The sequence below is a fragment of the Oculina patagonica genome, chromosome 2 (assembly GCF_052425735.1).
Source record: "Oculina patagonica isolate OP01 chromosome 2, crgOcupat, whole genome shotgun sequence".
Taxonomy (NCBI): Eukaryota; Metazoa; Cnidaria; class Anthozoa; order Scleractinia; family Oculinidae; genus Oculina; species Oculina patagonica.
In genome coordinates, this window is record NC_135759.1 from 42408035 (window position 1) to 42423193 (window position 15159).

The 15159-nt window shown below is 39.5% G+C and overlaps 2 protein-coding genes across 2 annotated transcripts in view; one reads left to right on the forward strand and one right to left on the reverse strand.

Annotated features, from left to right (window-relative positions):
• Positions 1–15159, reverse strand: part of LOC144641516 (uncharacterized) — a 36520-nt gene that overhangs the window by 7143 nt on the left and 14218 nt on the right. The window lies entirely within an intron of this gene.
• Positions 10559–14665, forward strand: LOC144644734 (uncharacterized). The gene is made up of 5 exons (XM_078504255.1): positions 10559–10791; positions 10892–11214; positions 11529–11676; positions 12735–12939; positions 14182–14665. Exons 1-5 carry the CDS (start codon positions 10579–10581, stop codon positions 14505–14507), a joined length of 1215 nt encoding a protein of 404 aa, XP_078360381.1. The 5' UTR covers positions 10559–10578; the 3' UTR covers positions 14508–14665.

Here is a 15159-nt window from a genome sequence, read left to right on the forward strand (position 1 = left end):
AAGACAACAAATTTACGACCATTTACATGTACTACAATAAGAATAAAGAGTTTGCCCTAAATAGTGCCTTTAAATAACAAGATTATTGAAAGAAGATAAACCTGATCAATAAAGTAAGGCATGTAAGTTGACATACCTGTTCTTAACTGCTCTTTCTCTTTTTCTGTAAGCTGGCGCGTTTCCATGGGATCAGGCGGCTTGGTGATTGTTGCACTTTCTGCTGTCCTTGAGCTATCAGCCTCCTTAACTTCAACAACAATTCGCGGGCAAGACTTGCTAAATGCAATTTCCACGGGGTAAACGAACACTAAAAGATACAGAAACAAGAGGCTTTTGAGGCTAGCGTTTTCTAGACCTTTCTACTGGTACAAGAAACTTAACTTATATTGGAAAAAGTATCGAGCCAAACATATGCAATTTGATTTATTCGACATACCGGTAGACCAGGTGTACGTGACTTTCATTGTCTTTCATTGAGTGTCATGTTTTGCACAGCAAGAAGCTAAAATACTTACATCATCAAGGATGAAACACCAATCTGCCGTGAATCAGACGTTCCTCTAGGGTCCTCTAGTTAAAACTATTTAAGAGGGCGTCTTTCTTAGAGACACCCACACAATTTCGCGTAAAAATAATTTTGCCTAAAACTCTGTCAACTGAAAGACTTTACCGAGGTTAGAACTAAAACAGATTTGGTTTGATTTGAAATGATATTCTGGCCGCGTTAGGAGCCATAAAATATTTTCCCTTGTCAGCCCCCGTCACAACGTCTCGAAAATGGAAAAATAGGCACTTTTCGTAACACTGTAAAATATTTCTTTCGCATCATTTAGCCGCAAATTTTATATCAACTTGCTCATAAACCTTTCTAGTTTTCCAAGAAAGTCACAATTTGCCTCTCAATTCTCCTGAAAAGACAAAATGGAGCGTAATATAACCACTACTAATCGCCTTCGAGCGAAGGCTGTAAATTGGCTTCGATTTAGAGGCTATTTGTTAAATTTTGGGACCAACCTAATACTTCTAGCCTATACAGCCGACTAGAGTAGTCGTTAATCTGCAAATATGTGCAGAATCCCATGTACGTTTTCAATATTTCAAAAGTTGTGACCGTTTTTATCAGCACATGTACCAGCATTTTCGATTTTTTAGCCTATATTGAAATCGAACTCTCTCGAGCAGATTTTGACACACATGCAGCCTACCTGCTTCTCATCTCTGTTTATGTCCAACGTTAGACGGTTAACAATCCCCAGACTGCTAAATTCCATAATAACTCCAGCAAATTGGTAGGTATTGCCTTCAAAACTTGAGCACCACGGCATCTATCGAGTCCCTTGTTGGCGAGCGAAAGCCTGAATCCAAGGCTACATTTCGCACTAAATAGCCCATTGAACACCGTTTCAGAGCCGTTTTTCTTCAAGAATCAGTCAAAAGACACTCCGAGACTGGTATTCAGAGAACATAGCCGCGATTTGAGGTCTGAATTCCGAAGAAACATCACCATTTACAGCGTACATCTCGACAATATCGATACTGTGTGATGCTGCTTCCGCAGAGGTCCGCATAAATGGGGAGTCCGCTGATCGCTTGTGCCAACAAGGCAATGTTACTATCAATGTAGCCTGCGAGAGCAGACGCATTTCCGGCCGTCGCTTCTCTCCGCCGAAAAATAGCGTCTGCGAAACCGAGCCAGGAAACGATTTCTGTGACGTCGCATCTTTTGTTTTCTCTTTGGCCAATTAGATTACGCGATAGAATAAAACACGAGTGCACACCACGCGGCTCCCTCGCGACAAAGCTGTTACGAGCTGTCTGCGAGATGCTATGGCAATTTTTCTGAAACATCGAAGGTTTTTTACCCCGGTGAAAGTAGTTCTTTGCAGAAGAACATTTTCAGTTGCAAAAGAGGATAATGTATGTCCTTTTTATCAGTAGATAGGTAATAAATTCTAGCAACACACCGGACGCGACAATCGACCAGGTGAGTTTCATCTTGACCTTTCGAGAAATTACACAAAAAAGTTGCGACAAGCGTCATTGCAAGGCCTGCGAGTTCTTAACCCTGAAGCGTTCTTAGCGTCCTTCTTTGCACCACGAAGACTCAAAAGTTTGTCCCAAAGAATAAAAACCAAGAAAATTTTCGCAGATTTTAGCGATAGCTAAAGTTATGTTTACATCTTGATCCGCTGCGTAAAGGCGAATCTCAGAGAGTCGCTCGAAAGATTCGTCTCTTTCGGAAGAGACAGTACACTGAAATTACAACTCTGACCAATAATAGTATTGCTTTTATTTGGTATCTTCATCTTAGTTTCAGTTCAGGGAGTTTTGTCTAGGAGAAAAGTTACTAGTTACAGCATGCAAGTAATGAGTTTACCGCAATTGACCCCAAAACACCGGAACTTGGCTCGATTTCTGTCGCTCTCTTTGGAACTGCCGGCTACACGGTTCCGGTTGATCATACATTTTCCTAAAATTTCTAATCGATTTTATGACTTGTTTTGAAATTCCTGGTGACAGTATATACAATAAAATAAACTTACCAACAAAACTAGTAACATGTTCATATGGTTCGTCAACAACGACTGCTGCTACCGAATATTTATCTCACCTATCTGAGACTCCCCTGGTGATCCGTACACGATCAAATAGCGGCTATTTTCAATATTTCTTTTCTCGGCTTCCAATGTACCGTGTGTTATTCAGCACTATTGCAGCTAGGTCAAGCGACGATAATAGGCTGATCTGGTCCTTCATTGTCTTCATTCAAATTAGAAATTACAAGCGGCGGAAAGACGATCACAATAGTATACTAAATATTCCTCTCAGGCAATGCTTAGAAAATTGCTGATGTCCCAAATCCATTCTAAAGATTCGTGAGTACGTCTCCCACTTCCAATTAAAGCATTAAACAGAAACACTTTGCAAGACGTTCCTCATCGCGTAGTGTCCACTTCGTTTGTCATTGTTTTTTCCACGCGATTGTGCGACGGCTCACAGGCTACACGCGTGGCACCTCTTCGGATATGCAAGGTAAATTTTCATTGGTTACCTTGAACTATTGGTTACCTTGAACTATTTTTCGGCGGAGAGAAGCGACGGCCGGAAATGCGTCTGCTCTCGCAGGCTACTATCAATGTTACTATAATTTTTTTAAATCAAAATTTGGAAAGCGCGCAATTTCGAGTTTTAAATAAATCAATCCTATACAAACAGGATGGGCCCTAAGCAAACCGAGGAGCAACTTTAGAATTTCGCAGAAGGTTAAAGAATACCTTACGGCACGGTTTACACTAGGAGCATGAACTTGGCGAAAGGCGGATCCTTCCCCATAGGTGTACAGGCCGGGGAGGGGGGGGGGGGGGCAGGGAGGGCTGCAGCCCCCTCAAATTTTGGGCTACTCAGATTTTTTGGGCAGCAAGAGAAATTTGGGCAAAGCCAGTTTTTAAAGAAGTTTTTTTTTTCGAAGAGATAGATATTTTCTATTTTAAGGGGATCATTTGTTGATATACATTTTTGTAATTTTTTTACTGTTGGGCACTGCCGGCACTGCAAATATCTGTCACAGTTAAACACCTGATATAGAAAGCTTCTCTGCGTTACTAAATTTTATAAAATCGACGGAGACATTCTGGAAGCCGAGCAGAAAATGTGCGCGAGTTTTCGTCGTGTGCGCGGATTAGGCTACATGTCTGTTTCAGAAATGCAAGAGAATGATCTATTTGATAAGTTTTCAGAGTTTCCTTACGTTCTTCATATCCGTGAGTAATACCTGCTACATCGTGTTCTGCAAAACGATCATTCAGTGCGTTGCGCAGATTGAAAACTTACCTCCGCAGCATGTGATGGGGCGACAACGTGTCAGTATGACCCAATTAAAAAAAAAAACAAAAAAAAACAAGTGTTTCTCGTCCCCGCCCGCTTCATTTTTTGGGGCCGCCTCTCTTTTTTATTTTTGGAAAAATTAGAACGAACAAAAAACCAACAATTTTTACTTTCACTTTGTACGGAGTAAGACATGGCTTTTGTCTGCGTTTAATACAAACTAAGGCCCAAAACTTTAAATCCTTGTTACACTAGGTCCGTACTGGATAGGTCAATTACCTTGCAGGATTTATTTTGCATGGAAGTTCGCTTCTGGCCTGGAGAATTTGACGATGGAGGAAAAAACATTAGTGTCACCAATAGGTGTTTAAAGCGCTAGAGCGATTGACACTTAATACAAGTTTACTACTTCTACATCAATATTCACATATTCGAACAACACAGGTATGGAATACAACAAAATAATAAATAATAAAAAAATAAAAAAAAATGCGCCCGGTCGCTCTCTTTTTTTATAGAAATCGGGACGAGAAACATTTGTTTTTTTATTTGGCCTAAATTATTACTTGCCATCGCACTTATTAGCATTTAATGAGCATGTTCTAACTCTGTAGTCAACAATGACATGGATTGTATGGTTGATATCTTCGGCCGTCGAAATGGTAGAGACAGCTATTTCTTTTAACGTGCTGTATGAACTCATATGATAGATTCTTATATAAGAATTTTTCACTTCATTTCAAAGCCTATGTTAGTGCTTTGTATGAACTTTGTTTCTTCTAGACTGTTTCGTAAAAATTTGGGCATGCAACTTGCGAGAATTTTTTTGGGCAAATGTCTCACCGCCCCCCTGGCAAAAATTGCCCGTACGCCTATGCCCTTCCCAAGTTGCAGTAGACATGCGAAATGCCAAAAATGAAGACAATGAACGTATGTTTACAAGAACAGAGTGGCTGACGAAGAACCAAATCCAGCGCTTTTTCTCCCGACTAACAGCAAAACGTCGCAAGGATCAGGGTGTGGTCGGAATGTCACCCGATGACAAGGAAGATGTCCAATGCCTCCTGGAAAATTCCGACAGACAAGTTCTGGTAGATGAGGTTAATAGAGAAATCAACGTCTCGCATCCCATCTGCTACGACACGTATGACCTCTGTGAACGTTACCACAGCAACACGCTTCAAAAATTCAATGTGGTCATGCTGAAAGCCATCTGTAGCCACTTTGAGATTCATGTAAAATCAAAAGAAAAAAAGCAACTTCTGATAGACAAGGGGACGGATATGATTCGTGAATGTGTTTCTGACTAAACCATTTTAAACATCCCGTAAGAGTAACAGACAGTCGTTGAGTAGTCTTAGCTCCATACCTTGACATAGCTGTGCTTATATTACGTTCTACGTTTTATTAAGTCCTCTCATCCCTCTCATCAAAAGGCAGGCAGGCTAAGAATACTACATCCTATAAGTGGTTTTCACTGTCACGCCGCCAAAAATAAAAGCAAAACTATTAAGTAAAAAAAAATATTGCAGGTTATAGAAAACTGCTATATAAACTACCGTTACTTGTCCAAGTCTCAGATCTGTACATTATTCTGTACTCTAGTTATCCGTCAAATTGTTTCACGCAAATTTGAAGAGCACAGACATGTGATCTGGCATTAAATTCTGCTACAAATCCGATCACCCTCACGAAAAAGTAAACATTCAAATAAACTCTTCCCGCAAAACCTCAACGCTCAAGTGTCCAGAGTATTGAAAATGGCAAGATGAGGATTTTTTTAAAGAAAACGTGACAGCCTTCTGGCGGCCATCTTAGATCTTGTGTGGCGTGAACTCCGAAATTCAAAATGCTATATATTACAGTCGGCCGGACTCCAGATCGAACTGTCCGCGGTTCGATCTTTGTCCAGCGTTGCTGTATTGTGTTCTTTAGCAAGTCGATTTTCTCTCATAGCGCCTCTACCCACCCGGGTGTATAAATGGTTACCGGCAAAATAATTCTGGGGGGGACTGCGATGGACTAGCATTCCATCTAGGAGGGAGTAGAACAATTTTTAGCCGCTTAATGCTATCGAAACCGGGATAAGCTGTGACAGTATGGGCCGTTTGGCTCGAGGCTTCGCTTTTAAAATATATTTATTTATAGGATTGATTTCTTTAAAACTCGAAATTGCGCATGCTTTCCAAATTTTGATTTAAAAAAATTATAGTGACATTGCCTTGTTGGCACAAGCGATCAGCGGTCTCTCCATTTATGCGGACCTCTGCGGAAGCAGCCTCACACAGTATCGATATTGTCGAGATGTACGCTGTAAATGGTGATGTTTCTTCGGAATTCAGACCTCAAATCGCGGCAATGTTCTCTGAATACCAGTCTCGGAGTGTCTTTTGACTGATTCTTGAAGAAAAACGGCTCTGAAACGGTGTTCAATGGGCTATTTAGTGCGAAATGTAGCCTTGGATTCAGGCTTTCGCTCGCCAACAAGGGACTCGATAGATGCCGTGGTGCTCAAGTTTTGAAGGCAATACCTACCAATTTGCTGGAGTTATTATGGAATTTAGCAATCTGGGGATTGTTAACCGTCTAACGTTGGACATAAACCGAGATGAGAAGCAGGTAGGCTGCATGTGTGTCAAAATCTGCTCGAGAGAGTTCGATTTCAATATAGGCTAAAAAATCGAAAATGCTGGTACATGTGCTGATAAAAACGGTCACAACTTTTGAAATATTGAAAACGTACATGGGATTTTGCACATATTTGCAGATTAACGACTACTCTAGTCGGCTGTATAGGCTAGAAGTATTAGGTTGGTCCCAAAATTTAACAAATAGCCTCTAAATCGAAGCCAATTTACAGCCTTCGCTCGAAGGCGATTAGTAGTGGTCATATTACGCTCTATTTTGTCTTTTCAGGAGAATTGAGAGGCAAATTGTGACTTTCTTGGAAAACTAGAAAGGTTTATGAGCAAGTTGATATAAAATTTGCGGCTAAATGATGCGAAAGAAATATTTTACAGTGTTACGAAAAGTGCCTATTTTTCAATTTTCGAGACGTTGTGACGGGGGCTGACAAGGGAAAATATTTTATGGCTCCTAACGCGGCCAGAATATCATTTCAAATCAAACCAAATCTGTTTTAGTTCTAACCTCGGTAACGTCTTTTAGTTGACAGAGTTTCAGGCAAAATTATTTTTTACGCGAAATTGAGTGGGTGTTTCTAAGAAAGACGCCCTCTTAAGATTCACATTTGCTATTTACTCAATTATTTTTCGTTGACCACAGAAAAGTCACAAAAGGACGTGCATAGTAACCATAGTCTCTTACGCAGCCGTTGACCGCCGAGCGTGACGTTGCGTGACGAGCCCACAGGTAGACAGACCTCTGTGTTTGAGGCAGCGTGACGTAAGCTTCACGCGCTATTTGATTTCACTGTAATTTGATAGACCTCGGCTTGAGTCAACTGATCGCGAAAAATGCGGCCAAAAATGCTCCATAAAATACTGAACTTTGCACCTTTTAATCAAAAACTTTGATCGACTGTAAGCCAGATACATAAACTTCACTTACCTTGCAGCATGTCGGTCCCACTTCGAATACTCGGCATTTCGAGCTCCGCTTGTAAATCTGTGTTTATTGCAAAACACTGGGTTCCTCTTGCGGCATCCGATTTGTCCAGCCTTGCCAATTTTATTTCCAAATGTTCACCGAGGCCGATCTTTTTGGCAGTATCACGTAGTCCACCAAAATTGCTGCCATTACAAAATAATGCAATCCAGTAAGAATAATGAAAGAAATTCAAAATTGACTAAAAAACGAACGAACCAAGATCTAATCGATACTTACGTTACTGTTTCCCGAATCTTCTTCAGAGTTTTCGCTCCTCTGGTCAACACGGCTCGAAATTTTTCCTTTCGGAGAAAACTATTACCGCTACTACCTTTTTCATAATAAAATGCTACGCAAGTTATGAGATCGCTTTCTTTCTGCCCTGCCTCGTTCATCTCGGAAGATTCCGAGGTCAGGTCAGTTCGTGTCGCCATCACGCTTAGCTTGAAAGACTTAATTCAATGTGAATTTGATCACCGGAAATGGCGCACAACTCATAAAAAGGGTCATTCGACTTGTCCAGCTACTTATTACAGCCAATCACATTTCGCGTAGTGATGGATGCATGTCAGGTCATGTTAAAATGTTAATAGTTAGCCAAAAGAAACACGATCGTCACAGAAATAAAGTGTCAACTAAGGTCACGTTTTGAACTATGTCATCCCGCATCCCGCCTTCAAATTCAAAATATCCCACATCCCGCCTACGAATGGGAACGAATCCCGGTCCCGCCAAGACAATTTCATCCCGTATCCCGCCACTAAAATTTTTAATATCCCCCATCCCGCCTTGATTTTGAGCCCCATCCCGCATCCCGCCAAACCTATTTTGGACCCTCCAATGACAGTTTGTAAAAAACAACGTTACCAAATTGAAAAAATATTCAGGCTTGTTTTAGTTACGCTAGGTAAAGAGGTTTTTTGCTCGTTTACTAAGTCAGTTGAAATTGCACATCATTTTCCCTCAGTATTATGTAAAAAATTTAACTGATATTCCGCGCTTATTGCGCTTTTCAGTGAAATGCGAACTCTGAAATTTAATCCTCAACCAACGGTTTACGCTTTTCGCTGCCGTCAATCATCTTTGCGGACCTCTCGGGAAACAGACGCTCACTTCACCTGGGTCAAAAGGTCACGTCTCTCGACTGTGATTGGTAGATTTCGATCCATTTTGTTTGTTTCTGTTTTTCATGGTTCGCTAGCTGTTGCCATAATCATGATTGACGGCAGCGAAAAACGCAATCATTAGTTGGATTTTGAATTTCAGAGTTCGCATTTCACTGAAAACCGCAATAATGTAAAATCGTACATTTTTCTAGAAACTCGGGCTTTGCTTGATGCTCTGAGAAAAACATTAACATTCGACAAGTAAAGATCTAGACTGCTGGATACATTAGTAATACTGATCTTCTTTCTTTGGCTAAACTCTTTCTTCACATCTTTGTGAACTTCGAAAATAGTATTTTTACTAATTTGGCGAAACGCGTGCTATAATAAACAGTCATTTGTATATCAATGCTTATGGTAATTTTTAGAAAGAGGCTGTATTTGATATTATAGGGAATACATGCGACTACCTAACGCTATTTTATCACACTCCCTTCGGATCGACCGCTGTTTGCCTAAAATTTTGCCGAGCTATTTTCAGAGAAAGTCTTTATAAATCAAAATCATGTTTAATTCTTTGATTGAACACGACTTAGTGACACAATCACATAAAGATCTTCACTGACAGCGAATGCTTTGATCGATAAAAGACATGAAAATCTTAGGGAATATTCAAAAGCGTGAAAACCTGTTGAAAAAGCGGGGATGTTTGAAAACCTCGACTTATTAGTAGGCCATTTGAATTTTTCCTCTGTCAATTTTAGACTGTCTGCCACTTCTGCTATTGTTTAAAACAAAGAGACCTAAGGAAGTCATTTTGTCGAAATCAACCATAATTTTATTTCATAATGTAGTAGTGCGAATATCATCAAACAACTGCACATAAAAATTCTAAAATACTTCAATATTTTCAGATATTCTAATGTAAATTTTCACTTTCGGTCCGCTTTTGTCATGATCAAGGTCTATCAACAAATCTACTGTTTTAACACTTAGTTGATTATCAATTGAAAGTTGATAAAAGTAAATAAACCGCCGTAGTGAATTTTGAAAAGCTGACTTTTTGAGCATTAGCCCATTGTTTGCTCAGATGACGGGCTATTGCTCGAATAAGTCGCTCAGACGGCAGTTTATTTACTTTTATTAACTGCCAGTTGATTCTCATCATCATCATCATCATCATCACTTTGTTTACCCTCGGATTTGAAGAGTAGCTTATACAGCTAATATCTCCGAGCATTTCACAGTAAGCACAATACAACGGGCAAAGACCAGACCACAACACCGGGAACTCCATGCCCTACTCTTTACGATAAGCGTGTGGGTTCTTTTACGTCCCCTGCTGACCATAAAATCAGTGAAAGTTTTCGGCAATTCTGGTTTTCTCCTGCAAATTGGTTTTTGGTCTCTTATTTATGGCCAATTTTCAAACTTTACCTTTTATGATGTCAAAAGTTTGTCAAATAATTATACCTTTTAATGCATTTACTAAGAAATACTCTTCGATTGAAAAACCATTATCTTTTATTTCTTTTTAACGAAATTGGCTTGGGTTTTTTTAATTTCTCGGCAAGCAAATGTAAATCGAAATTGGGATCCTTTTCTCAACCACGCCGCCAAAAGAATTAATTTAAAATTTGGTACCTTTTTCAAACCTCTCTGTCAACAAATTTAAATCGAAATTTGGTACCCTTTTTCAAACCTCGCTGTCAACAAATTTAAATCGAAATTTGGTACCCTTTTTCAAACCTCGCTGTCAACAAATTTAAATCGAAATTTGGTACCCTTTTTCAAACCTCTCTGTCAACAAATTTAAATCGAAATTTGGTACCCTTTTTCAAACCTCTCTGTCAACAAATTTAAATGGAAATTTGGTACCCTTTTTCAAACCTCGCTATCAACAAATTTAAATCGAAATTTGGTACCTTTTTAAATTCGCTAATTAATTGACAGGTGCCAAGTGGTGCCCAGTGACGGGTCACGTCACGCCAAAGACAAACGTAATTGTTTTCATTTTCCTTGGCTGCAATCATGTAAAATGGAGTTCCTAGAAGCGAATATAGAGACCATTAGAGATCTTGTTAAAGAAAACAAAACGCACAAACAGATAAGTAAGATTCTTTTGGAAGCTTTTCCTGAGGTTAAAAGAGGCTTTTCGGAAAGGAACATTAGATTGTTCTGTGCAAACCATGGAATAAAAAGATTATCTGAAGCCCAGGTTGATTACATTGTTGCTGAATGCGTTAGAGAGGTGAGTGGTAGCGAGAAAATTTCCTTAAATTATTTAAATTGGTGGTGAAATATTTATATTATTGACCTCAACTTAATCATCTTCAATATCTCGACCAAAGGTTGGACCATCCTTTGGGCGCAAAATGATGACTGGATATGTACGAAGTAAAGAACTGAAGTTAACCAACAACCAGGTCATGAAGTCTTTGAGACGGGTCAATCCAGTGAATCATGCTCGCCGAAGGGATGACACAGTTCGTCGCCGAAATCCTGTGCCCTACTACGCCCCATACTATGGCAACAAATTACACTGTGACCAAAATGAAAAGCTTGCAATGTACGGTTGTACTTTGTTCGCCTTAAGTGATGGTTGCAGTTCCAAGGTTGTCAAACTTTTCTCGATGCCGAAAAAGAACGCAGTTGTTATCTACTCTCACTTCAGGTTTATAGCAATAAACTGTACTTCGTATTGATTAACTGATGTACAGTTGTGGTTCAAATTTACCATTGGTACAATTTGGTACTTTCCTTTTGTGTTAAACAAAATTTGACTTTTATTCATCAGTAAGCTTATGTATACACGTCCCAGGCTCAGTCTATTTTTTCAGGAGACAATCTCGAGCGAGCGAAATTTTAATAGCGGAAAGAAACGATCGCAAAGAGTTCTAGTAGGTTGAGGGAGCATTTATAAAAACATACCCTTTTTCCATGTCGTAAAGCATAATTGACTTCAAATTCGTGTTCTTTTGGTTGTAGGGATCTGCTCATTCATGAAGGTATATGGGACATGGTAAGGGTGGATCATGGGACGGAGCACAGCCTCATGCTGTTTGTCCAGGAATATCTCAAGGACCAGAGAGGAAATTTGTCATGCGAGCCTTACGTCCAGACACGTTCTAGGGAGGTTAGTTACGGGTTTAAAAATACCAAGAATAGCTACTGTGGATACTGCTGCGGTTCAGTTCACCACGCCTCACAATTCCGCTCAGCGGACGCTCTCTATTTAGTTCCCAGTCTTCCCCTTCATTAAACGCCTGGAAGAACAACTATCCACCCTTTTTGAGCCGTTTTGAGCGAGTTTCTGCGAGAGTTTTGACAGTTTTGGTAATATTTTCGATTGTTATGAAGAGAACAAGTTTTCCTTTAATGGCCCAACATATCTGAAGGTAGGAGATGCTCCTTTTTGGACGAAATTTGCGATTGTCTGAATGAAAAGATCGATGAACCAGACGATGTTTTCAATTCTGATGTCGAAGGTTTACAAGCTAGGTGACAGCAAGGATGGAAATAGTGAAGTTATCCCACCAAGGATGATAATTTCGTTGAAGAACAAGAGGAACTAAACCTTCATGGCAATAACATTGAAGATTATGAATGCAATGAGGATTATTTTGATCGAGGAAGGCTACGAAACATTTGTTTTTGTAGCTAGTAAGCTAGGGAGAAAAGGACATGATAGAATGCAACAGCAAAACATTTTCGTACGAAAAATTACTTTCAGTTATTTGCCGTGACACTCAACTCCTACGTTTTTAGTGGCATAATGTAGCTTTGAAGAGTCAAAGGTAGCAAATTTGATATCAAAATAATATGCAATAAATTGGCTATCAATCTAGACATGTGCAGTAATTTTCATGACCAAATCAAGAGTGCAGGACACTGAAAAACATTGAAGTTAACAGGTGTTAGACACTTATTAATAAATATGTTGATTGACAGATGGCTCTATGTCTTGTCTGTCACATATTCAAATTTGGCTTTTATATGTCAGATGAAACTGAAGATGAGCAAACTTTACAAGACTGGTCCAAAATTGAAGAATTTCACTAAATTAATTTGGGCTCTGAAGACAGAGTTTCAGAGTTTCGTCAGGCCATTTAGTTCCCCTTTACATACAAAATAGCTTTCCCCCATGAAAAGAGATAGTTGGCACAAGATTAAAAATTGATTATCTGTTTACAGAACCTTCCTGCTGAGAGGAAATGGCCCGAAATAAACCAACGCGTGACATATCCCATTAAAGAAACACTGGTACGAATGGAGAACAACCTAATGATTGCCATGCACGATCCTGTAGTAAAATTCTGTGTCTCCTTCATAACACTGAATGTAGCAGAAGTTGGACTTAGAAGGTTTACGGAATCATGGAATTTACATCCCCTAGAAGGTAACTGTGGTATATATTTTTAAAGCAGCAAATTATTGACAAGGTGAAAAAAATTAAAAATTAAGAAAGACATTTTAAACAGAGCACTACAATATTCAATGTGCTTGATCAGCAACGATGTTTGGAATCTTTTTATAATGCATGCACACTGGAAAATTTCTTTAACACCGTATCCCCCTCCCTTCCACTCTACCATCTTCCGTTGGCATATACCTATTAAGGGACTGGTCAATAAGTAGAGGATGGGGGGTGGGCATGCAGAAGCAAAAATGGGGGTGGGTCATCAGTTTTTGAGCCCTCGAAAAGGGGTGGGTTATGTAATTTTGATCTACAGGTAGGAGGTGGGTCATCTTATTTATTCACTAACTTTAAACTGTTATAGTTTCAAGAAAAGTTGAATTCATCAGAATATAAAATTGATTAGTTTCTCCATGTGAGCAGTTTTAAATAAATTTCTAGCAATTTCAGAAGGCCCAAATATGAAATTTCCCGGGGAAGCATGGCCCCTGACCCCCCTAAATGGCTTGTGATCATAACATTAGTTTTGCCTGTATCACTTCACCATGCATAGATTCATGCTGGGCCTTAGGCCTTTTAATACTAGTAAACTCTTTTCTCAAACACTTTGCAAATGTGAATGATGGACAGTGGTTGTAGTTTCTGTTATCAATTTCTGTATAAGAATATGGACTCTTCAATAGTTGTTTATGAATTAATATTACATACTGTTTCAGTTTTCGCATATGTTTGTCTAAATTTTCCAATGGATTTAACACACAAATATGTGGAAAACTTACGAAAGACTAGTATAAGACATGATAAAGTTATCCCTCTTTTTTGTGCTAAGAAATGAGAAAAGACGTTCATGGAACAGCAGTGCCCATCAGGGAAAAATTAGGGTGGTGTATGTAGGGAATTTCACTTTACAAGCTGATGTCAAATCAAAAACCTCCAACCCCTAACAGATGATAAAGAAATGATTGTTCCCTTGAATTTTTTAGCAAAGGGGGTGGGACATGTAATTTTCAACCCCCTATCAGGGGAGGGTCAGTCAGTTTTAAGCCAGAAGGAAGGGGTCACGAATGTTCGAGCCACAACTTTTCCAATTGCTCCGGCCCCCCACCCCTGGTACTTATTGACCAGTCCCTCAATGCCACTTCTTTAAAATTGGAAATGTACTGGTACTAATGTTTGAGGGAAGTCCATATACCTTATATTATTTCAACTTTTCTTTGTGTATAGGTAGAAATGGGCGTATGCCAAACTTAGTGGCGGCCAACACCAACAGAGTTAGGCGAATTAATAATCCTACGATTATTCCTAGCGTCGATCAAGCCATTTGTATGTACGAAAATGCAGGAGGCTCCATCACGCGAGAGAGTTCATTTGGTACTGACCCTCTGCGAGACAACGCTGCTCTCACCACCAGGAGGGAAGAGCTCTTTGTGCAAAACAACAGCTCGTTTGATGATATTTTTAGTAGCCTAGTGAATGGAAATTCATCCCATTTAGAAAGGGCAATTTTGTCGTTTGTTGACATTACACGTCACCTTTCCATCACCATATAATACATAGACAATTAAGAAATATTCTGATACTAACAGTGGCCTGGACTGTTTTTCAGTTACCTAGAGCAAAAGGTGACATTGCATTTTTACTATTGTCACAATATCGATTCACAACACTTGTGAAAGAAAACAATAAAATATCATTAAAAAAACTAGAACTGCTGAACTGATTTGTTTTGTTACCCTGTCGTATATTTGGCATTTCTCGGGGGAGATGGGGGGCCCACTATCTGGCTTATACGTAACCTGAGATCATACCCTCTCTTCCTTCTATAAAAAAAAGAATGGCTGATCGTAGGTTAGCTTCTACAGGGACACACCGCTGGATGGGGTGTGGCTTTTGGCCTCTCCGCGCTGAACAGGGTATGCAGTTTCAAGTGAGTATGTTTTAGTCAGACAGAGGAGGGCATGAAGTTTCCGGTGTTGTGGTCTGTTCTTGACCTAATGTACTGTCTAGGCTTGGGTGGGAATGCTCGGAGACATTAGCTGATTAAAGCCACTCTAGAAATCTAAGGGAAAACAAAGTATTCAGACTAGTCTTTAACCTGTCCTAAAAAGGGTATAGATGCCAGACTGTAGCCGAGTAAATGTTTAACTGTATTTATTTTGCAGCTCACCAGTCAACATAAGATCATTCATATTATTATAATTT